The 24,380-nt window shown below is 49.1% G+C and overlaps 1 protein-coding gene across 50 annotated transcripts; it reads left to right on the forward strand.

The window, feature by feature from the left end:
- Nucleotides 1-108: 108 nt before the first annotated feature.
- On the forward strand, nt 109-24,380 carry LOC127559038 (filaggrin-2-like). Of its 50 annotated transcripts, none has more exons than XM_051992485.1 (10): nt 109-263; nt 1,917-4,375; nt 5,696-6,133; nt 6,660-6,749; nt 8,333-8,506; nt 12,056-12,145; nt 14,520-14,783; nt 15,576-17,951; nt 18,480-19,535; nt 20,063-24,380. In XM_051992485.1, the coding sequence occupies exons 1-10, from the start codon at nt 126-128 to the stop codon at nt 23,442-23,444; spliced, it is 10,467 nt and encodes a 3,488-aa protein (XP_051848445.1). In that variant the 5' UTR covers nt 109-125; the 3' UTR covers nt 23,445-24,380. The 50 variants fall into 50 exon arrangements, with proteins under 50 accessions (XP_051848445.1, XP_051848474.1, XP_051848446.1 ...); XM_051992514.1 differs by lacking the exons at nt 8,333-8,506; nt 14,520-14,783 and adding exons at nt 12,409-12,582; nt 12,847-12,936 and having other exon boundaries at nt 11,618-12,145; nt 17,160-17,951; XM_051992486.1 differs by lacking the exon at nt 8,333-8,506 and having other exon boundaries at nt 11,618-12,145; nt 20,063-20,590; nt 20,855-24,380.

Consider the following 24,380-nt stretch of genomic DNA (forward strand, 5'->3'; position numbering starts at 1 on the left):
GATATCTTTATGATTATTTTCACTCATTAGGCTTCCTGAGAAGAAATAATAAAAAGAGGAAATGACAAAAGAGAGACACTTTATTTTTGCTTTCTTTCTCAGGTTCATAAAAACGTACAAAAAAGATGTCTCATCTCCTGAGCAGTATTCTTACCATTATTGATGTTTACTACCAGTACACCAACAAAGATCAAGATTGTAGCACATTGTGCAAAAGGGAGTTGAAGGAACTTCTGGAAAAGGAGTTTCGACCAATTTTGAAGGTAAGAGCTGCCTGCCAGAGTCAAAGGCTTATGCAGGAACTTTTTTGAAAAAGGGGTTTTCAATCCTAAAAATCTACAAACAAAAGTTATAATGACTCATTTGTGATTGCTCTGAATGGTATTTTACCACAGCATCCTACCCACAGAAGATAATCAATGAATATTTGCTGACTTGAATAGAATAAAATCAATGATACTGAGAAGGGATGAATGGCCTTAGGCATACTGAAGTAGTTGAAATATTATCTTCAATAATCTTATATTTTGTTTTTCTTCCTTCCTTCCTTCCATTATTTCTTCCTTCCATCCTTTCTTCCTTTTTCATTCATTTCTTCATTCTTCTTTCCTTCCTTTTGACTTCCTTCCTTTCTTCTATCCTCCCACCATTTCTTCTTCCCTTCCTTCCTTTATTTCTTCCTTCCACTCATTGTTTCTTCCATCTTTATATCCTTCCTTCCTTCCTTCCTTTCCTATATTTCTAATATCAACTTCATGTTTCTTCTCATTTCCTTTACCTGGGGGCCATCCCTTATAACAAAGAATAAAAAACAGGCAATGAAAAAAAAAATTCAGAAAAATTGACACATCAACAAAATTAGACATACATAATACTCCACGCCTATGGGCTACCATCTCTGTAAAGGAGAGAAGAGGCTACATTATCATATATTTTCTTTGATCCTTCCTTTTCTTTGCCCTCCTTTACTACATTACTTTCAAATCCTAACCTCACTCTAGATTAAAAATCAAGTTGATTCCATATTGCCCCAGCTGCTTCTCTCAATTCAAAGTAATCTGAAAATCAATTAATATTCCTTGCTTAGGGTTACACACTTTCTCTAAAGAAAAACCCTTTCTGAGAAGTAAAATTTCAGACAGTATTTTCTGTTTGGAAAATGTATAGTCTCTGTGTGAGCAAAAGGACAAAGTGTTCTGGCAATCACATCAGAGACAACCATCTCCTAAGTAGGTGACTCTGGACATGAAGCTTTAAGGGAGGGTGAAGATATATGGATAAAAGTTTATATTTTCCAGTGTTCTCATCTGAGCATAAGAAGTGTACCATGTATTCATTTTAAAATACAACATTGTAGAGCAGCTAGGTGGTTCAGTGGGTAGAGCACCAGCCATAAAGTCAGGAGGACCTGAGTTCAAATCTGGCCTTAGACACTTAACACTTTCTAGCTGTGCAATCCTGGACAAGTCACTTAATCCCAATTGCCTCAGGAAAAAAAAAAAATATATTATAAATCTTAAATTAGATTTGGATTCTTTGCATCAAAACCCTGAGATGATGTCCTTAGTGACTGACTGTTCTATCTAGAAGAGGTTTTTTCTACAAAGACAAAATTCTATATCAGTAGCAAAATGTAGTAAAAAAGATAACTTTTAGTAAAAAGTTATAAAAGGCCTTACACTCCTTACACTCTATAATTCCCTTCTTTCATCTTTAAACAAATTCTTAGTTTCTGCCCATGTCACCTTGTTTCTTCCTATTTAATGTCTATGGATTTCTGTGGATGTCAAAATAGGTTAAACCAACATGCCAAGTCAGGTCCTATCCAGATATGCTAAATACCCTTCTTTTTAGTTATAGGTAGACAAGGGATTCTGGATTAATTAGCTTTTCCTTTATTCTTTGCTTCTGGACAGAATCCAGATGATCCTGACACTGTGGAAGTATTCATGCACATGCTTGATCGAGACCATGACAGGAAAGTGGATTTTATTGAATTTCTTCTGATGATATTCAAACTGACTATGGCCTGCAACCAGTCTGTTGGAAAAGAATACTGCCAAGCTTCAGGGTCACATAAAAAACATTCTAGTCACCATCACCAAGAAGAACAGAGTGAAAGTGAAGAGGAAGAAGAAGATGATTCTAGTAATTCAAGTCGGAGTGCAGGAGAAAAACCCAAATCCCATACTGGGCAATCACAGAAGACCAGAAAAGTAAGGCACAGATCCAAGTCCAGTTCTCCAGGAAATGGGAAACTCAGTCACTCATCGAGTCCAGGACATAGTGACATCCATGAGAGAAGACACCATTCATCAAGATTACGTCACCCCAAAGGAAGTGAGAAAAAAAGAAACGGGTCCAGTTCAAGTGATCTGGAGGAAAAAAGACATAAGTCAAATATTAGCCCCTCCAGGGAATATGGAGGAGAAGAACATGAACTTGCCTCTGAGTGGTTAGTGAGTGAGGGAAGAAAAAGATTTGCTTCTAGTTCAGGAGTCTTATCCTGCAAGGTTAAGAGCAAAGGACAGAAGTCTAATACTAACCAGTCAGAAGAGTGTAGAGAACAAAGACAAAGACACCAGTCTTGCCAAACAGGAAGCTATAAACAAGCCTCCGGTCAATCAGATGGATGTGGAAGACAAAGAAGATGTTCGGAAAACTGTGAGGGAAAAGGACAAAAGACAAGTGGTCAGTCACAAAGTTGTGGAGGACAAGAACATTGGTCCTATTCATGTCAGTCTAGCTGTGGACAACAAAGGTCTGGCTCAGGTCAGTCCTCTAGCTATGGACAACAAAGGTCTGGTTCACATCAGTCTTCCAGCAGCAGCCCATGTAGAACAGGCTCAGATCAGTCATCCAGCTGTGGACACCAAAGGTCTTGCTCACATCAGTCCTCCAGCAGTGGTCAATGTGGATCAGGCTCAGGTCAATCTTCCAGCTCTGGACAAAAAAGGTCTGGTTCACATCAGTCCTCCAGCAGTGGCCAAGGTGGGGCAGGATCAGGTCAGTCTTCCAACATTGGGCAACATGGGTCAAGCTCAAATCAGTCCTCCATCAAAGGACAAGGTAGGTCAGGCTCAGGTCAGTCCTCTACTTCTCAACAACATGGCATGGGATCTGGGCAGTCCTCCAGATATGACCAACATAAGTCTGGTTCAAGTCAGTCCCCCAGCTATGGAAATTATGGGTCTCACTCAGGACAGTCTTCTAGTTCACACCATCATGGGTCAGGATCAGGAAATTCCTCAAATTATGGGGAGGGGAGAACAGCTCAAGGACACAATAATAGCAATACAAAACAGGGATCTGGTGAATGTTATTGCCCTTGCCCTTGTGCACAGGAATCAGATACAGGTGGGTCCTCTAGCTCCAATTATCAGAGAGAGGGATCAGATAGGAATTCAGTATCTGATAGTAAACAGAGAATTAGTAGACATGAATCTGACTCTGAACACTCAGTGTCTCCTCAACGAGAGTCAACAGATTCTAGGTCCAGGGGAAGACAGGGAGTAGGCAGCAGACAAGAACAGGACTCTTCCAGACATGGACGGTCTGGGCAAAGCCAGTCCTCTGACTCTAGATCAAGGGAAAGAGAGGAATCAGGCAGGAGGCAAGAACGTGACTCTTCTAGGCATGGAGTGTCTGGTCAAAGACAATCCACGGATTCTAGCTCAAGGCAAAGAGAAGGAAGGAGAAGACAGGAACAAGACTCTGGACACTCAGTGTCTGGTCAACGGGAGTCCACAGATTCCAGGACCAGGGGAAGACAGCGAGTAGGCAGCAGACAGGAACAGGACTCTTCCAGACATGGACGGTCTGGGCAAAGCCAGTCCTCTGACTCTAGATCAAGGGAAAGAGAGGAATCAGGCAGGAGGCAAGAACGTGACTCTTCTAGGCAGGGAGTGTCTGGTCAAAGGCAATCCACGGATTCTAGCTCAAGGCAAAGATCAGGAACTAGTAGACAAGACCATGACTCTAGACAATCAGTGTCTGGTCATCGAGAGTCCACAGATTCTAGGTCAAGAGGAAGACAGGGAGTAGGCAGCAGACAAGAACAGGATGCTTCCAGACATGGAAGGTCTGGACAAAGCCAGTCTTCTGACTCTAGGTCAAGGGAAAGAGAGGAATCAGGCAGGAGGCAAGAACGTGACTCTTCTAGGCAGGGAGTGTCTGGTCAAAGGCAATCCACGGATTCTAGCTCAAGGCAAAGAGAAGGAAGGGGCAGACAGGAACAAGACTCTGGACACTCAGTGTCTGGTCAACGGGAGTCCACAGATTCCAGGTCCAGGGGAAGACAGGGAGTAGGCAGCAGACAAGAACAGGACTCTTCCAGACATGGACGGTCTGGGCAAAGCCAGTCCTCTGACTCTAGGTCAAGGGAAAGAGGGGAATCAGGCAGGAGGCAAGAACGTGACTCTTCTAGGCAGGGAGTTTCTGGTCAAAGGCAATCCACGGATTCTAGCTCAAGGCGAAGAGAACGAAGGGGCAGACAGGAACAAGACTCTGGACAATCAGTGTCTGGTCAACGGGAGTCCACAGATTCCAGGTCCAGGGGAAGACAGGGAGTAGGCAGCAGACAAGAACAGGACTCTTCCAGACATGGACGGTCTGGGCAAAGCCAGTCCTCTGACTCTAGATCAAGGGAAAGAGGGGAATCAGGCAGGAGGCAAGAACGTGACTCTTCTAGGCAGGGAGTTTCTGGTCAAAGACAATCCACGGGTTCTAGCTCAAGGCAAAGAGAAGGAAGGGGCAGACAGGAACAAGACTCTGGACAATCAGTGTCTGGTCAACGGGAGTCCACAGATTCCAGGTCCAGGGGAAGACAGGGAGTAGGCAGTAGACAAGAACAAGACTCTTCCAGACATGGACGGTCTGGGCAAAGCCAGTCCTCTGACTCTAGGTCAAGGGAAAGAGAGGAATCAGGCAGGAGGCAAGAACGTGACTCTTCTAGGCATGGAGTGTCTGGTCAAAGACAATCCACGGATTCTAGCTCAAGGCAAAGATCGGGAACTAGTGGACAAGACCATGACTCTAGACAATCAGTGTCTGGTCATCGAGAGTCCACAGATTCTAGGTCAAGAGGAAGACAGGGAGTAGGCAGCAGACAAGAACAGGACACTTCCAGACATGGACGGTCTGGGCAAAGCCAGTCCTCGGACTCTAGATCAAGGGAAAGAGGGGAATCAGGCAGGAGGCAAGAACGTGACTCTTCTAGGCAGGGAGTTTCTGGTCAAAGGCAATCCACGGATTCTAGCTCAAGGCGAAGAGAAGGAAGGGGCAGACAGGAACAAGACTCTGGACAATCAGTGTCTGGTCAACGGGAGTCCACAGATTCCAGGTCCAGGGGAAGACAGGGAGTAGGCAGCAGACAAGAACAGGACTCTTCCAGACATGGACGGTCTGGGCAAAGCCAGTCCTCTGACTCTAGATCAAGGGAAAGAGGGGAATCAGGCAGGAGGCAAGAACGTGACTCTTCTAGGCAGGGAGTTTCTGGTCAAAGACAATCCACGGGTTCTAGCTCAAGGCAAAGAGAAGGAAGGGGCAGACAGGAACAAGACTCTGGACAATCAGTGTCTGGTCAACAGAAGTCCACAGATTCCAGGTCCAGGGGAAGACAGGGAGTAGGCAGCAGACAGGAACAGGACTCTTCCAGACATGGACGGTCTGGGCAAAGCCAGTCCTCTGACTCTAGATCAAGGGAAAGAGGGGAATCAGGCAGGAGGCAAGAACGTGACTCTTCTAGGCAGGGAGTTTCTGGTCAAAGACAATCCACGGGTTCTAGCTCAAGGCAAAGAGAAGGAAGGGGCAGACAGGAACAAGACTCTGGACAATCAGTGTCTGGTCAACGGGAGTCCACAGATTCCAGGTCCAGGGGAAGACAGGGAGTAGGCAGCAGACAAGAACAGGACTCTTCCAGACATGGACGGTCTGGGCAAAGCCAGTCCTCTGACTCTAGATCAAGGGAAAGAGGGGAATCAGGCAGGAGGCAAGAACGTGACTCTTCTAGGCAGGGAGATTCTGGTCAAAGACAATCCACGGGTTCTAGCTCAAGGCAAACAGAAGGAAGGGGCAGACAGGAACAAGACTCTGGACAATCAGTGTCTGGTCAACGGGAGTCCACAGATTCCAGGTCCAGGGGAAGACAGGGAGTAGGCAGTAGACAAGAACAAGACTCTTCCAGACATGGACGGTCTGGGCAAAGCCAGTCCTCTGACTCTAGGTCAAGGGAAAGAGAGGAATCAGGCAGGAGGCAAGAACGTGACTCTTCTAGGCATGGAGTGTCTGGTCAAAGACAATCCACGGATTCTAGCTCAAGGCAAAGATCGGGAACTAGTAGACAAGACCATGACTCTAGACAATCAGTGTCTGGTCATCGAGAGTCCACAGATTCTAGGTCAAGAGGAAGACAGGGAGTAGGCAGCAGACAAGAACAGGATGCTTCCAGACATGGAAGGTCTGGACAAAGCCAGTCTTCTGACTCTAGGTCAAGGGAAAGAGAGGAATCAGGCAGGAGGCAAGAACGTGACTCTTCTAGGCAGGAGTTTCTGGTCAAAGGCAATCCACGGATTCTAGCTCAAGGCAAAGAGAAGGAAGGGGCAGACAGGAACAAGACTCTGGACACTCAGTGTCTGGTCAACGGAGTCCACAGATTCCAGGTCCAGGGGAAGACAGGGAGTAGGCAGCAGACAAGAACAGGACTCTTCCAGACATGGACGGTCTGGGCAAAGCCAGTCCTCTGACTCTAGGTCAAGGGAAAGAGAGGAATCAGGCAGGAGGCAAGAACGTGACTCTTCTAGGCAGGAGTTTCTGGTCAAAGACAATCCACGGATTCTAGCTCAAAGCAAAGATCGGGAACTAGTAGACAAGACCATGACTCTAGACAATCAGTGTCTGGTCATCGAGAGTCCACAGATTCTAGGTCAAGAGGAAGACAGGGAGTAGGCAGCAGACAAGAACAGGACACTTCCAGACATGGACGGTCTGGGCAAAGCCAGTCCTCTGACTCTAGATCAAGGGAAAGAGGGGAATCAGGCAGGAGGCAAGAACGTGACTCTTCTAGGCATGGAGTGTCTGGTCAAAGACAATCCACGGATTCTAGCTCAAGGCAAAGATCGGGAACTAGTAGACAAGACCATGACTCTAGACAATCAGTGTCTGGTCATCGAGAGTCCACAGATTCTAGGTCAAGAGGAAGACAGGGAGTAGGCAGCAGACAAGAACAGGATGCTTCCAGACATGGAAGGTCTGGACAAAGCCAGTCTTCTGACTCTAGGTCAAGGGAAAGAGAGGAATCAGGCAGGAGGCAAGAACGTGACTCTTCTAGGCATGGAGTGTCTGGTCAAAGACAATCCACGGATTCTAGCTCAAGGCAAAGATCGGGAACTAGTAGACAAGACCATGACTCTAGACAATCAGTGTCTGGTCATCGAGAGTCCACAGATTCTAGGTCAAGAGGAAGACAGGGAGTAGGCAGCAGACAAGAACAGGATGCTTCCAGACATGGAAGGTCTGGACAAAGCCAGTCTTCTGACTCTAGGTCAAGGGAAAGAGAGGAATCAGGCAGGAGGCAAGAACGTGACTCTTCTAGGCAGGGAGTGTCTGGTCAAAGGCAATCCACGGATTCTAGCTCAAGGCAAAGAGAAGGAAGGGGCAGACAGGAACAAGACTCTGGACACTCAGTGTCTGGTCAACGGGAGTCCACAGATTCCAGGTCCAGGGGAAGACAGGGAGTAGGCAGCAGACAAGAACAGGACTCTTCCAGACATGGACGGTCTGGGCAAAGCCAGTCCTCTGACTCTAGATCAAGGGAAAGAGGGGAATCAGGCAGGAGGCAAGAACGTGACTCTTCTAGGCAGGGAGTTTCTGGTCAAAGGCAATCCACGGATTCTAGCTCAAGGCAAAGAGAAGGAAGGGGCAGACAGGAACAAGACTCTGGACACTCAGTGTCTGGTCAACGGGAGTCCACAGATTCCAGGTCCAGGGGAAGACAGGGAGTAGGCAGCAGACAAGAACAGGACTCTTCCAGACATGGACGGTCTGGGCAAAGCCAGTCCTCTGACTCTAGATCAAGGGAAAGAGGGGAATCAGGCAGGAGGCAAGAACGTGACTCTTCTAGGCAGGGAGTTTCTGGTCAAAGACAATCCACGGGTTCTAGCTCAAGGCAAAGAGAAGGAAGGGGCAGACAGGAACAAGACTCTGGACAATCAGTGTCTGGTCAACAGGAGTCCACAGATTCCAGGTCCAGGGGAAGACAGGGAGTAGGCAGCAGACAGGAACAGGACTCTTCCAGACATGGACGGTCTGGGCAAAGCCAGTCCTCTGACTCTAGATCAAGGGAAAGAGGGGAATCAGGCAGGAGGCAAGAACGTGACTCTTCTAGGCAGGGAGTTTCTGGTCAAAGACAATCCACGGGTTCTAGCTCAAGGCAAAGAGAAGGAAGGGGCAGACAGGAACAAGACTCTGGACAATCAGTGTCTGGTCAACGGGAGTCCACAGATTCCAGGTCCAGGGGAAGACAGGGAGTAGGCAGGGTTCTAGCTCAAGGCAAAGAGAAGGAAGGGGCAGACAGGAACAAGACTCTGGACAATCAGTGTCTGGTCAACGGGAGTCCACAGATTCCAGGTCCAGGGGAAGACAGGGAGTAGGCAGTAGACAAGAACAAGACTCTTCCAGACATGGACGGTCTGGGCAAAGCCAGTCCTCTGACTCTAGGTCAAGGGAAAGAGAGGAATCAGGCAGGAGGCAAGAACGTGACTCTTCTAGGCATGGAGTGTCTGGTCAAAGACAATCCACGGATTCTAGCTCAAGGCAAAGATCGGGAACTAGTAGACAAGACCATGACTCTAGACAATCAGTGTCTGGTCATCGAGAGTCCACAGATTCTAGGTCAAGAGGAAGACAGGGAGTAGGCAGCAGACAAGAACAGGATGCTTCCAGACATGGAAGGTCTGGACAAAGCCAGTCTTCTGACTCTAGGTCAAGGGAAAGAGAGGAATCAGGCAGGAGGCAAGAACGTGACTCTTCTAGGCAGGGAGTGTCTGGTCAAAGACAATCCACGGATTCTAGCTCAAGGCAAAGATCGGGAACTAGTAGACAAGACCATGACTCTAGACAATCAGTGACTGGTCAACGGGAGTCCACAGATTCCAGGACCAGGGGAAGACAGGAGTAGGCAGCAGACAGGAACAGGACTCTTCCAGACATGGACGGTCTGGGCAAAGCCAGTCCTCTGACTCTAGATCAAGGGAAAGAGGGGAATCAGGCAGGAGGCAAGAACGTGACTCTTCTAGGCAGGGAGTTTCTGGTCAAAGACAATCCACGGATTCTAGCTCAAGGCAAAGAGAAGGAAGGGGCAGACAGGAACAAGACTCTGGACAATCAGTGTCTGGTCAACGGGAGTCCACAGATTCCAGGTCCAGGGGAAGACAGGGAGTAGGCAGTAGACAAGAACAAGACTCTTCCAGACATGGACGGTCTGGGCAAAGCCAGTCCTCTGACTCTAGGTCAAGGGAAAGAGAGGAATCAGGCAGGAGGCAAGAACGTGACTCTTCTAGGCATGGAGTGTCTGGTCAAAGACAATCCACGGATTCTAGCTCAAGGCAAAGAGAAGGAAGGAGAAGACAGGAACAAGACTCTGGACACTCAGTGTCTGGTCAACGGGAGTCCACAGATTCCAGGACCAGGGGAAGACAGCGAGTAGGCAGCAGACAGGAACAGGACTCTTCCAGACATGGACGGTCTGGGCAAAGCCAGTCCTCTGACTCTAAATCAAGGGAAAGAGAGGAATCAGGCAGGAGGCAAGAACGTGACTCTTCTAGGCAGGGAGTGTCTGGTCAAAGACAATCCACGGATTCTAGCTCAAGGCAAAGATCGGGAACTAGTAGACAAGACCATGACTCTAGACAATCAGTGTCTGGTCATCGAGAGTCCACAGATTCTAGGTCAAGAGGAAGACAGGGAGTAGGCAGCAGACAAGAACAGGATGCTTCCAGACATGGAAGGTCTGGACAAAGCCAGTCTTCTGACTCTAGGTCAAGGGAAAGAGAGGAATCAGGCAGGAGGCAAGAACGTGACTCTTCTAGGCAGGGAGTTTCTGGTCAAAGGCAATCCACGGATTCTAGCTCAAGGCAAAGAGAAGGAAGGGGCAGACAGGAACAAGACTCTGGACAATCAGTGTCTGGTCAACGGGAGTCCACAGATTCCAGGTCCAGGGGAAGACAGGGAGTAGGCAGCAGACAAGAACAGGACTCTTCCAGACATGGACGGTCTGGGCAAAGCCAGTCCTCTGACTCTAGATCAAGGGAAAGAGGGGAATCAGGCAGGAGGCAAGAACGTGACTCTTCTAGGCAGGGAGTTTCTGGTCAAAGGCAATCCACGGATTCTAGCTCAAGGCGAAGAGAACGAAGGGGCAGACAGGAACAAGACTCTGGACAATCAGTGTCTGGTCAACGGGAGTCCACAGATTCCAGGTCCAGGGGAAGACAGGGAGTAGGCAGCAGACAAGAACAGGACTCTTCCAGACATGGACGGTCTGGGCAAAGCCAGTCCTCTGACTCTAGATCAAGGGAAAGAGGGGAATCAGGCAGGAGGCAAGAACGTGACTCTTCTAGGCAGGAGTGTCTGGTCAAAGACAATCCACGGGTTCTAGCTCAAGGCAAAGAGAAGGAAGGGGCAGACAGGAACAAGACTCTGGACAATCAGTGTCTGGTCAACGGGAGTCCACAGATTCCAGGTCCAGGGGAAGACAGGGAGTAGGCAGTAGACAAGAACAAGACTCTTCCAGACATGGACGGTCTGGGCAAAGCCAGTCCTCTGACTCTAGGTCAAGGGAAAGAGAGGAATCAGGCAGGAGGCAAGAACGTGACTCTTCTAGGCATGGAGTGTCTGGTCAAAGACAATCCACGGATTCTAGCTCAAGGCAAAGATCGGGAACTAGTAGACAAGACCATGACTCTAGACAATCAGTGTCTGGTCATCGAGAGTCCACAGATTCTAGGTCAAGAGGAAGACAGGGAGTAGGCAGCAGACAAGAACAGGACACTTCCAGACATGGACGGTCTGGGCAAAGCCAGTCCTCGGACTCTAGATCAAGGGAAAGAGGGGAATCAGGCAGGAGGCAAGAACGTGACTCTTCTAGGCAGGGAGTTTCTGGTCAAAGGCAATCCACGGATTCTAGCTCAAGGCGAAGAGAAGGAAGGGGCAGACAGGAACAAGACTCTGGACAATCAGTGTCTGGTCAACGGGAGTCCACAGATTCCAGGTCCAGGGGAAGACAGGGAGTAGGCAGCAGACAAGAACAGGACTCTTCCAGACATGGACGGTCTGGGCAAAGCCAGTCCTCTGACTCTAGATCAAGGGAAAGAGGGGAATCAGGCAGGAGGCAAGAACGTGACTCTTCTAGGCAGGGAGTTTCTGGTCAAAGACAATCCACGGGTTCTAGCTCAAGGCAAAGAGAAGGAAGGGGCAGACAGGAACAAGACTCTGGACAATCAGTGTCTGGTCAACAGGAGTCCACAGATTCCAGGTCCAGGGGAAGACAGGGAGTAGGCAGCAGACAGGAACAGGACTCTTCCAGACATGGACGGTCTGGGCAAAGCCAGTCCTCTGACTCTAGATCAAGGGAAAGAGGGGAATCAGGCAGGAGGCAAGAACGTGACTCTTCTAGGCAGGGAGTTTCTGGTCAAAGACAATCCACGGGTTCTAGCTCAAGGCAAAGAGAAGGAAGGGGCAGACAGGAACAAGACTCTGGACAATCAGTGTCTGGTCAACGGGAGTCCACAGATTCCAGGTCCAGGGGAAGACAGGGAGTAGGCAGCAGACAAGAACAGGACTCTTCCAGACATGGACGGTCTGGGCAAAGCCAGTCCTCTGACTCTAGATCAAGGGAAAGAGGGGAATCAGGCAGGAGGCAAGAACGTGACTCTTCTAGGCAGGGAGATTCTGGTCAAAGACAATCCACGGGTTCTAGCTCAAGGCAAACAGAAGGAAGGGGCAGACAGGAACAAGACTCTGGACAATCAGTGTCTGGTCAACGGGAGTCCACAGATTCCAGGTCCAGGGGAAGACAGGGAGTAGGCAGTAGACAAGAACAAGACTCTTCCAGACATGGACGGTCTGGGCAAAGCCAGTCCTCTGACTCTAGGTCAAGGAAAGAGAGGAATCAGGCAGGAGGCAAGAACGTGACTCTTCTAGGCATGGAGTGTCTGGTCAAAGACAATCCACGGATTCTAGCTCAAGGCAAAGATCGGGAACTAGTAGACAAGACCATGACTCTAGACAATCAGTGTCTGGTCATCGAGAGTCCACAGATTCTAGGTCAAGAGGAAGACAGGGAGTAGGCAGCAGACAAGAACAGGATGCTTCCAGACATGGAAGGTCTGGACAAAGCCAGTCTTCTGACTCTAGGTCAAGGGAAAGAGAGGAATCAGGCAGGAGGCAAGAACGTGACTCTTCTAGGCAGGGAGTGTCTGGTCAAAGGCAATCCACGGGTTCTAGCTCAAGGCAAAGAGAAGGAAGGGGCAGACAGGAACAAGACTCTGGACAATCAGTGTCTGGTCAACGGGAGTCCACAGATTCCAGGTCCAGGGGAAGACAGGGAGTAGGCAGCAGACAAGAACAGGACTCTTCCAGACATGGACGGTCTGGGCAAAGCCAGTCCTCTGACTCTAGATCAAGGGAAAGAGGGGAATCAGGCAGGAGGCAAGAACGTGACTCTTCTAGGCAGGGAGATTCTGGTCAAAGACAATCCACGGGTTCTAGCTCAAGGCAAAGAGAAGGAAGGGGCAGACAGCAACAAGACTCTGGACAATCAGTGTCTGGTCAACGGGAGTCCACAGATTCCAGGTCCAGGGGAAGACAGGGAGTAGGCAGTAGACAAGAACAAGACTCTTCCAGACATGGACGGTCTGGGCAAAGCCAGTCCTCTGACTCTAGGTCAAGGGAAAGAGAGGAATCAGGCAGGAGGCAAGAACGTGACTCTTCTAGGCATGGAGTGTCTGGTCAAAGACAATCCACGGATTCTAGCTCAAGGCAAAGATCGGGAACTAGTAGACAAGACCATGACTCTAGACAATCAGTGTCTGGTCATCGAGAGTCCACAGATTCTAGGTCAAGAGGAAGACAGGGAGTAGGCAGCAGACAAGAACAGGATGCTTCCAGACATGGAAGGTCTGGACAAAGCCAGTCTTCTGACTCTAGGTCAAGGGAAAGAGAGGAATCAGGCAGGAGGCAAGAACGTGACTCTTCTAGGCAGGGAGTGTCTGGTCAAAGACAATCCACGGATTCTAGCTCAAGGCAAAGATCGGGAACTAGTAGACAAGACCATGACTCTAGACAATCAGTGACTGGTCAACGGGAGTCCACAGATTCCAGGACCAGGGGAAGACAGCGAGTAGGCAGCAGACAGGAACAGGACTCTTCCAGACATGGACGGTCTGGGCAAAGCCAGTCCTCTGACTCTAGATCAAGGGAAAGAGGGGAATCAGGCAGGAGGCAAGAACGTGACTCTTCTAGGCAGGGAGTTTCTGGTCAAAGGCAATCCACGGATTCTAGCTCAAGGCGAAGAGAAGGAAGGGGCAGACAGGAACAAGACTCTGGACAATCAGTGTCTGGTCAACGGGAGTCCACAGATTCCAGGTCCAGGGGAAGACAGGGAGTAGGCAGCAGACAAGAACAGGACTCTTCCAGACATGGACGGTCTGGGCAAAGCCAGTCCTCTGACTCTAGATCAAGGAAAGAGGGGAATCAGGCAGGAGGCAAGAACGTGACTCTTCTAGGCAGGGAGTTTCTGGTCAAAGACAATCCACGGGTTCTAGCTCAAGGCAAAGAGAAGGAAGGGGCAGACAGGAACAAGACTCTGGACAATCAGTGTCTGGTCAACGGGAGTCCACAGATTCCAGGTCCAGGGGAAGACAGGGAGTAGGCAGTAGACAAGAACAAGACTCTTCCAGACATGGACGGTCTGGGCAAAGCCAGTCCTCTGACTCTAGGTCAAGGGAAAGAGAGGAATCAGGCAGGAGGCAAGAACGTGACTCTTCTAGGCATGGAGTGTCTGGTCAAAGACAATCCACGGATTCTAGCTCAAGGCAAAGAGAAGGAAGGAGAAGACAGGAACAAGACTCTGGACACTCAGTGTCTGGTCAACGGGAGTCCACAGATTCCAGGACCAGGGGAAGACAGCGAGTAGGCAGCAGACAGGAACAGGACTCTTCCAGACATGGACGGTCTGGGCAAAGCCAGTCCTCTGACTCTAGATCAAGGGAAAGAGAGGAATCAGGCAGGAGGCAAGAACGTGACTCTTCTAGGCAGGGAGTGTCTGGTCAAAGACAATCCACGGATTCTAGCTCAAGGCAAAGATCGGGAACTAGTAGACAAGACCATGACTCTAGACAATCAGTGTCTGGTCATCGAGAGTCCACAGATTCTAGGTCAAGAGGAAGACAGGGAGTAGGCAGCAGACAAGAACAGGATGCTTCCAGACATGGAAGGTCTGGACAAAGCCAGTCTTCTGACTCTAGGTCAAGGGAAAGAGAGGAATCAGGCAGGAGGCAAGAACGTGACTCTTCTAGGCAGGGAGTGTCTGGTCAAAGGCAATCCACGGATTCTAGCTCAAGGCAAAGAGAAGGAAGGGGCAGACAGGAACAAGACTCTGGACACTCAGTGTCTGGTCAACGGGAGTCCACAGATTCCAGGTCCAGGGGAAGACAGGGAGTAGGCAGCAGACAAGAACAGGACTCTTCCAGACATGGACGGTCTGGGCAAAGCCAGTCCTCTGACTCTAGGTCAAGGGAAAGAGGGGAATCAGGCAGGAGGCAAGAACGTGACTCTTCTAGGCAGGGAGTTTCTGGTCAAAGGCAATCCACGGATTCTAGCTCAAGGCGAAGAGAAGGAAGGGGCAGACAGGAACAAGACTCTGGACAATCAGTGTCTGGTCAACGGGAGTCCACAGATTCCAGGTCCAGGGGAAGACAGGGAGTAGGCAGCAGACAAGAACAGGACTCTTCCAGACATGGACGGTCTGGGCAAAGCCAGTCCTCTGACTCTAGATCAAGGGAAAGAGGGGAATCAGGCAGGAGGCAAGAACGTGACTCTTCTAGGCAGGGAGTTTCTGGTCAAAGACAATCCACGGGTTCTAGCTCAAGGCAAAGAGAAGGAAGGGGCAGACAGGAACAAGACTCTGGACAATCAGTGTCTGGTCAACGGGAGTCCACAGATTCCAGGTCCAGGGGAAGACAGGGAGTAGGCAGTAGACAAGAACAAGACTCTTCCAGACATGGACGGTCTGGGCAAAGCCAGTCCTCTGACTCTAGGTCAAGGGAAAGAGAGGAATCAGGCAGGAGGCAAGAACGTGACTCTTCTAGGCATGGAGTGTCTGGTCAAAGACAATCCACGGATTCTAGCTCAAGGCAAAGATCGGGAACTAGTAGACAAGACCATGACTCTAGACAATCAGTGTCTGGTCATCGAGAGTCCACAGATTCTAGGTCAAGAGGAAGACAGGGAGTAGGCAGCAGACAAGAACAGGATGCTTCCAGACATGGAAGGTCTGGACAAAGCCAGTCTTCTGACTCTAGGTCAAGGGAAAGAGAGGAATCAGGCAGGAGGCAAGAACGTGACTCTTCTAGGCAGGGAGTGTCTGGTCAAAGGCAATCCACGGATTCTAGCTCAAGGCAAAGAGAAGGAAGGGGCAGACAGGAACAAGACTCTGGACACTCAGTGTCTGGTCAACGGGAGTCCACAGATTCCAGGTCCAGGGGAAGACAGGGAGTAGGCAGCAGACAAGAACAGGACTCTTCCAGACATGGACGGTCTGGGCAAAGCCAGTCCTCTGACTCTAGATCAAGGGAAAGAGGGGAATCAGGCAGGAGGCAAGAACGTGACTCTTCTAGGCAGGGAGTTTCTGGTCAAAGGCAATCCACGGATTCTAGCTCAAGGCGAAGAGAAGGAAGGGGCAGACAGGAACAAGACTCTGGACAATCAGTGTCTGGTCAACGGGAGTCCACAGATTCCAGGTCCAGGGGAAGACAGGGAGTAGGCAGCAGACAAGAACAGGACTCTTCCAGACATGGACGGTCTGGGCAAAGCCAGTCCTCTGACTCTAGATCAAGGGAAAGAGGGGAATCAGGCAGGAGGCAAGAACGTGACTCTTCTAGGCAGGGAGTTTCTGGTCAAAGACAATCCACGGGTTCTAGCTCAAGGCAAAGAGAAGGAAGGGGCAGACAGGAACAAGACTCTGGACAATCAGTGTCTGGTCAACAGGAGTCCACAGATTCCAGGTCCAGGGGAAGACAGGGAGTAGGCAGCAGACAGGAACAGGACTCTTCCAGACATGGACGGTCTGGGCAAAGCCAGTCCTCTGACTCTAGATCAAGGGAAAGAGGGGAATCAGGCAGGAGGCAAGAACGTGACTCTTCTAGGCAGGGAGTTTCTGGTCAAAGACAATCCACGGGTTCTAGCTCAAGGCAAAGAGAAGGAAGGGGCAGACAGGAACAAGACTCTGGACAATCAGTGTCTGGTCAACGGGAGTCCACAGATTCCAGGTCCAGGGGAAGACAGGGAGTAGGCAGCAGACAAGAACAGGACTCTTCCAGACATGGACGGTCTGGGCAAAGCCAGTCCTCTGACTCTAGATCAAGGGAAAGAGGGGAATCAGGCAGGAGGCAAGAACGTGACTCTTCTAGGCAGGGAGTTTCTGGTCAAAGACAATCCACGGGTTCTAGCTCAAGGCAAAGAGAAGGAAGGGGCAGACAGGAACAAGACTCTGGACAATCAGTGTCTGGTCAACGGGAGTCCACAGATTCCAGGTCCAGGGGAAGACAGGGAGTAGGCAGTAGACAAGAACAAGACTCTTCCAGACATGGACGGTCTGGGCAAAGCCAGTCCTCTGACTCTAGGTCAAGGGAAAGAGAGGAATCAGGCAGGAGGCAAGAACGTGACTCTTCTAGGCATGGAGTGTCTGGTCAAAGACAATCCACGGATTCTAGCTCAAGGCAAAGATCGGGAACTAGTAGACAAGACCATGACTCTAGACAATCAGTGTCTGGTCATCGAGAGTCCACAGATTCTAGGTCAAGAGGAAGACAGGGAGTAGGCAGCAGACAAGAACAGGATGCTTCCAGACATGGAAGGTCTGGACAAAGCCAGTCTTCTGACTCTAGGTCAAGGGAAAGAGAGGAATCAGGCAGGAGGCAAGAACGTGACTCTTCTAGGCAGGGAGTGTCTGGTCAAAGACAATCCACGGATTCTAGCTCAAGGCAAAGATCGGGAACTAGTAGACAAGACCATGACTCTAGACAATCAGTGTCTGGTCAACGGGAGTCCACAGATTCCAGGACCAGGGGAAGACAGCGAGTAGGCAGCAGACAGGAACAGGACTCTTCCAGACATGGACGGTCTGGGCAAAGCCAGTCCTCTGACTCTAGATCAAGGGAAAGAGAGGAATCAGGCAGGAGGCAAGAACGTGACTCTTCTAGGCAGGGAGTGTCTGGTCAAAGACAATCCACGGATTCTAGCTCAAGGCAAAGATCGGGAACTAGTAGACAAGACCATGACTCTAGACAATCAGTGTCTGGTCATCGAGAGTCCACAGATTCTAGGTCAAGAGGAAGACAGGGAGTAGGCAGCAGACAAGAACAGGATGCTTCCAGACATGGAAGGTCTGGACAAAGCCAGTCTTCTGACTCTAGGTCAAGGGAAAGAGAGGAATCAGGCAGGAGGCAAGAACGTGACTCTTCTAGGCAGGGAGTGTCTGGTCAAAGGCAATCCACGGATTCTAGCTCAAGGCAAAGAGAAGGAAGGGGCAGACAGGAACAAGACTCTGGACACTCAGTGTCTGGTCAACGGGAGTCCACAGATTCCAGGTCCAGGGGAAGACAGGGAGTAGGCAGCAGACAAGAACAGGACTCTTCCAGACATGGACGGTCTGGGCAAAGCCAGTCCTCTGACTCTAGGTCAAGGGAAAGAGGGGAATCAGGCAGGAGGCAAGAACGTGACTCTTCTAGGCAGGGAGTTTCTGGTCAAAGGCAATCCACGGATTCTAGCTCAAGGCGAAGAGAAGGAAGGGGCAGACAGGAACAAGACTCTGGACAATCAGTGTCTGGTCAACGGGAGTCCACAGATTCCAGGTCCAGGGGAAGACAGGGAGTAGGCAGCAGACAAGAACAGGACTCTTCCAGACATGGACGGTCTGGGCAAAGCCAGTCCTCTGACTCTAGATCAAGGGAAAGAGGGGAATCAGGCAGGAGGCAAGAACGTGACTCTTCTAGGCAGGGAGTTTCTGGTCAAAGACAATCCACGGGTTCTAGCTCAAGGCAAAGAGAAGGAAGGGGCAGACAGGAACAAGACTCTGGACAATCAGTGTCTGGTCAACAGGAGTCCACAGATTCCAGGTCCAGGGGAAGACAGGGAGTAGGCAGCAGACAGGAACAGGACTCTTCCAGACATGGACGGTCTGGGCAAAGCCAGTCCTCTGACTCTAGATCAAGGGAAAGAGGGGAATCAGGCAGGAGGCAAGAACGTGACTCTTCTAGGCAGGGAGTTTCTGGTCAAAGACAATCCACGGGTTCTAGCTCAAGGCAAAGAGAAGGAAGGGGCAGACAGGAACAAGACTCTGGACAATCAGTGTCTGGTCAACGGGAGTCCACAGATTCCAGGTCCAGGGGAAGACAGGGAGTAGGCAGCAGACAAGAACAGGACTCTTCCAGACATGGACGGTCTGGGCAAAGCCAGTCCTCTGACTCTAGATCAAGGGAAAGAGGGGAATCAGGCAGGAGGCAAGAACGTGACTCTTCTAGGCAGGGAGATTCTGGTCAAAGACAATCCACGGGTTCTAGCTCAAGGCAAAGAGAAGGAAGGGGCAGACAGGAACAAGACTCTGGACAATCAGTGTCTGGTCAACGGGAGTCCACAGATTCCAGGTCCAGGGGAAGACAGGGAGTAGGCAGTAGACAAGAACAAGACTCTTCCAGACATGGACGGTCTGGGCAAAGCCAGTCCTCTGACTCTAGGTCAAGGGAAAGAGAGGAATCAGGCAGGAGGCAAGAACGTGACTCTTCTAGGCATGGAGTGTCTGGTCAAAGACAATCCACGGATTCTAGCTCAAGGCAAAGATCGGGAACTAGTAGACAAGACCATGACTCTAGACAATCAGTGTCTGGTCATCGAGAGTCCACAGATTCTAGGTCAAGAGGAAGACAGGGAGTAGGCAGCAGACAAGAACAGGATGCTTCCAGACATGGAAGGTCTGGACAAAGCCAGTCTTCTGACTCTAGGTCAAGGGAAAGAGAGGAATCAGGCAGGAGGCAAGAACGTGACTCTTCTAGGCAGGGAGTGTCTGGTCAAAGGCAATCCACGGATTCTAGCTCAAGGCAAAGAGAAGGAAGGGGCAGACAGGAACAAGACTCTGGACACTCAGTGTCTGGTCAACGGGAGTCCACAGATTCCAGGTCCAGGGGAAGACAGGGAGTAGGCAGCAGACAAGAACAGGACTCTTCCAGACATGGACGGTCTGGGCAAAGCCAGTCCTCTGACTCTAGGTCAAGGGAAAGAGGGGAATCAGGCAGGAGGCAAGAACGTGACTCTTCTAGGCAGGGAGTTTCTGGTCAAAGGCAATCCACGGATTCTAGCTCAAGGCGAAGAGAAGGAAGGGGCAGACAGGAACAAGACTCTGGACAATCAGTGTCTGGTCAACGGAGTCCACAGATTCCAGGTCCAGGGGAAGACAGGGAGTAGGCAGCAGACAAGAACAGGACTCTTCCAGACATGGACGGTCTGGGCAAAGCCAGTCCTCTGACTCTAGATCAAGGGAAAGAGGGGAATCAGGCAGGAGGCAAGAACGTGACTCTTCTAGGCAGGGAGTTTCTGGTCAAAGACAATCCACGGGTTCTAGCTCAAGGCAAAGAGAAGGAAGGGGCAGACAGGAACAAGACTCTGGACAATCAGTGTCTGGTCAACAGGAGTCCACAGATTCCAGGTCCAGGGGAAGACAGGGAGTAGGCAGCAGACAGGAACAGGACTCTTCCAGACATGGACGGTCTGGGCAAAGCCAGTCCTCTGACTCTAGATCAAGGGAAAGAGGGGAATCAGGCAGGAGGCAAGAACGTGACTCTTCTAGGCAGGGAGTTTCTGGTCAAAGTCAATCCACGGATTCTAGCTCAAGGCAAAGAGAAGGAAGGAGCAGACAGGAACAAGACTCTGGACAATCAGTGTCTGGTCAACGGGAGTCCACAGATTCCAGGTCCAGGGGAAGACAGGGAGTAGGCAGCAGACAAGAACAGGACTCTTCCAGACATGGACGGTCTGGGCAAAGCCAGTCCTCTGACTCTAGATCAAGGGAAAGAGGGGAATCAGGCAGGAGGCAAGAACGTGACTCTTCTAGGCAGGGAGTTTCTGGTCAAAGACAATCCACGGGTTCTAGCTCAAGGCAAAGAGAAGGAAGGGGCAGACAGGAACAAGACTCTGGACAATCAGTGTCTGGTCAACGGGAGTCCACAGATTCCAGGTCCAGGGGAAGACAGGGAGTAGGCAGTAGACAAGAACAAGACTCTTCCAGACATGGACGGTCTGGGCAAAGCCAGTCCTCTGACTCTAGGTCAAGGGAAAGAGAGGAATCAGGCAGGAGGCAAGAACGTGACTCTTCTAGGCATGGAGTGTCTGGTCAAAGACAATCCACGGATTCTAGCTCAAGGCAAAGATCGGGAACTAGTAGACAAGACCATGACTCTAGACAATCAGTGTCTGGTCATCGAGAGTCCACAGATTCTAGGTCAAGAGGAAGACAGGGAGTAGGCAGCAGACAAGAACAGGATGCTTCCAGACATGGAAGGTCTGGACAAAGCCAGTCTTCTGACTCTAGGTCAAGGGAAAGAGAGGAATCAGGCAGGAGGCAAGAACGTGACTCTTCTAGGCAGGGAGTGTCTGGTCAAAGACAATCCACGGATTCTAGCTCAAGGCAAAGATCGGGAACTAGTAGACAAGACCATGACTCTAGACAATCAGTGTCTGGTCAACGGGAGTCCACAGATTCCAGGACCAGGGGAAGACAGCGAGTAGGCAGCAGACAGGAACAGGACTCTTCCAGACATGGACGGTCTGGGCAAAGCCAGTCCTCTGACTCTAGATCAAGGGAAAGAGAGGAATCAGGCAGGAGGCAAGAACGTGACTCTTCTAGGCAGGGAGTGTCTGGTCAAAGACAATCCACGGATTCTAGCTCAAGGCAAAGATCGGGAACTAGTAGACAAGACCATGACTCTAGACAATCAGTGTCTGGTCATCGAGAGTCCACAGATTCTAGGTCAAGAGGAAGACAGGGAGTAGGCAGCAGACAAGAACAGGATGCTTCCAGACATGGAAGGTCTGGACAAAGCCAGTCTTCTGACTCTAGGTCAAGGGAAAGAGAGGAATCAGGCAGGAGGCAAGAACGTGACTCTTCTAGGCAGGGAGTGTCTGGTCAAAGACAATCCACGGATTCTAGCTCAAGGCGAAGAGAAGGAAGGGGAAGACAGGAACAAGACTCTGGGCACTCAGTGTCTGGTCAACGGGAGTCCACAGATTCCAGGTCCAGGGGAAGACAGGGAGTAGGCAGCAGACAAGAACAGGACTCTTCCAGACATGGACGGTCTGGGCAAAGCCAGTCCTCTGACTCTAGGTCAAGGGAAAGAGAGGAATCAGGCAGGAGGCAAGAACGTGACTCTTCTAGGCAGGGAGTGTCTGGTCAAAGGCAATCCACGGATTCTAGCTCAAGGCGAAGAGAAGGAAGGGGAAGACAGGAACAAGACTCTGGACACTCTGTGTCTGGTCAACGGGAGTCCACAGATTCCAGGTCCAGGGGAAGACAGGGAGTAGGCAGTAGACAAGAACAAGACTCTTCCAGACATGGACGGTCTGGGCAAAGCCAGTCCTCTGACTCTAGGTCAAGGGAAAGAGAGGAATCAGGCAGGAGGCAAGAACGTGACTCTTCTAGGCAGGGAGTGTCTGGTCAAAGACAATCCACGGATTCTAGCTCAAGGCAAAGATCGGGAACTAGTAGACAAGACCATGACTCTAGACAATCAGTGTCTGGTCATCGAGAGTCCACAGATTCTAGGTCAAGAGGAAGACAGGGAGTAGGCAGCAGACAAGAACAGGATGCTTCCAGACATGGACGGTCTGGGCAAAGCCAGTCCTCTGATTCTAGGTCAAGCGAAAGAGAGGAATCAGGCAGGAGGCAAGAACATGACTCTTCTAGGCATGGAGTGTCTGGTCAAAGACAATCCACGGATTCTAGCTCAAGGCAAAGAGAAGGAAGGGGAAGACAGCAACAAGACTCTGGATACTCAACCTCTCATCATACCCAATCACAGCATAGTACAATAAAGAACCCATCCAGTGGTAGTTCCAGAGTCTCTGATTCTTCTGTTAGTCATTCTGTTAGTAGAAGGCTGCAAAGACATGCTTCAGGTTCCCGATGGAAACATGGTAGCTATGGCAGTGGACAATATGATTATGGCCAAACTGGCTTTGGACATTCTGGGGCTAATCATGTGACTCTCAATCTGTTTCCTGTGCATGGATATTCATCCTTAACATTTGATTATACTGATTCTGATAACAGTACAGGAAATCTTGTTTCCTCCATGAATCATGATGAACAATGTGTTAACAGATCTTATTCTATGCCCAGATGTCAAATTTCAAGCTCTGATTACTCTAGTGAAGAGGAAGCAATATCAGAGAATAGAAAATCAGTGTCCTCTCCTAAAGAGTCCAAGTCTGTTCATGGAATGTCAACATCCAGCCACAGACCATCAGAATTCCGAACAAGGATAGAAATAAGAGGATCCAGCCCTGGGCAATCTGGAAATAGGCTAACAAGAATTCCACAAAGACAAGAATCAAGTCAATACCAATCAGAAGATGATCCTACTGAGACTAGAAGAAGTTCAGAATACAGTCAGAGCCAATCAGCGACAATCCCTGATCAGTCAGGTAAATCTCGGAATCACTCTAGGTCCAGAACAAGTAGAAGGCATGGATCTAGTCCTGCCCAATCCAATGATAGCCCTAGGCATTCAGGTTCCAGGCATAGACAAACAAGTCATGAGCAATACAGTGATAGATCTGGCCATTCTGAATCTGGGTATGATAACACAGGATATACCACACACAATAATCACAGATCCAATTCAAACCAATCTGCTGATAGCTCAGACCAGGCAGGAACAAGAGAACTTGGGCGTAGGAATCCATCAGGTAGTAGAATTACAAAGGAGATTATGAGAAACCAGTCAGAAACTAACTCCAGTGTTCCAAGAGACAGTGAGAGGCACAGACAAGATATTGTTGGTTCTCAGAGATCAGAAGTCATTGATATAAGGGAGAGAACCTACTCAGGCTCCTACTATCCTTGTAGTATCACTCCTCTCTATGAGTACATTCAGGAGCAAAGATATAATTACTATTACTGAATAGCCATCAAAAAACTAAATGAAATATTAAGAATATATGTGAACGAAGAAATGAAAAGTCTCAACTATACTATTCTTCAGGATGCTTATTTCTAGGAACAGGGCTGTGTTTTCCTTTCTTTTCAACAAAATTTTTCTGCTTCTTTGGTTTGGTATGTTAGATATTTATGAGGGTGCCACTGAAATGATATAGTGTATTTTAGTTCTTAGTGGTGAATAAAAGAATAAAATTTGGGTGGCAATATTCAATATTATTCAGAAGTTTAATGTACTAATTAAATTCAACTCTCAAATAAGATTACATTTTTGAAGTTTTTTCTTAACATTTAACTGACTACTACAAATGTGGATCATTACTCTCCAAGAAGTAACAAAATCTGTCTCACCTACCTGTTGTCAAAGATAAAGCTACAATTCAGCATCAGGTGCCATATTTAGAACCATACAATGAAGAAAGGAAAAGGAAACTAAGGACAGGGATAGAACTTCAGCAATTTCTTTGGATCATATATCATCCAAATACAATTCCTGTATCATTTTTAATAAGCAAACTGAAAATTAATATGAAAAACTGGTACTGTCTCCGTTTATTTTTAGACCTGAGTCTTTGATGAATGAGGACTGAGCCATTTTTTTGTCCAATGTTCCAAAATCTAAACTCTAATTTGAACTTAAAAATAAAGATACTGTTCTGTAATCTGTTCTAAGCTTAGGGGATTGGGAATGTGGGGGGTTGTAGACTTCAATTGTGAATTCTGCAGAATACCATTTTTCTTTCTAAGTAAAAAATAAAATGCAATTAAAAGGGGAGGGTGAATATATTTGTTACTGCTATGTGACCTATAATTGATTGTAACATGCTTGAGATTATTGGTTTTTCAGGGACATTTGATTCCAAAATTATATTTAATGAAAATAAACAATTGGTGATCAAAA

Source organism: Antechinus flavipes, chromosome 4, assembly GCF_016432865.1.
Source record: "Antechinus flavipes isolate AdamAnt ecotype Samford, QLD, Australia chromosome 4, AdamAnt_v2, whole genome shotgun sequence".
NCBI classification, from domain to species: domain Eukaryota; kingdom Metazoa; phylum Chordata; class Mammalia; order Dasyuromorphia; family Dasyuridae; genus Antechinus; species Antechinus flavipes.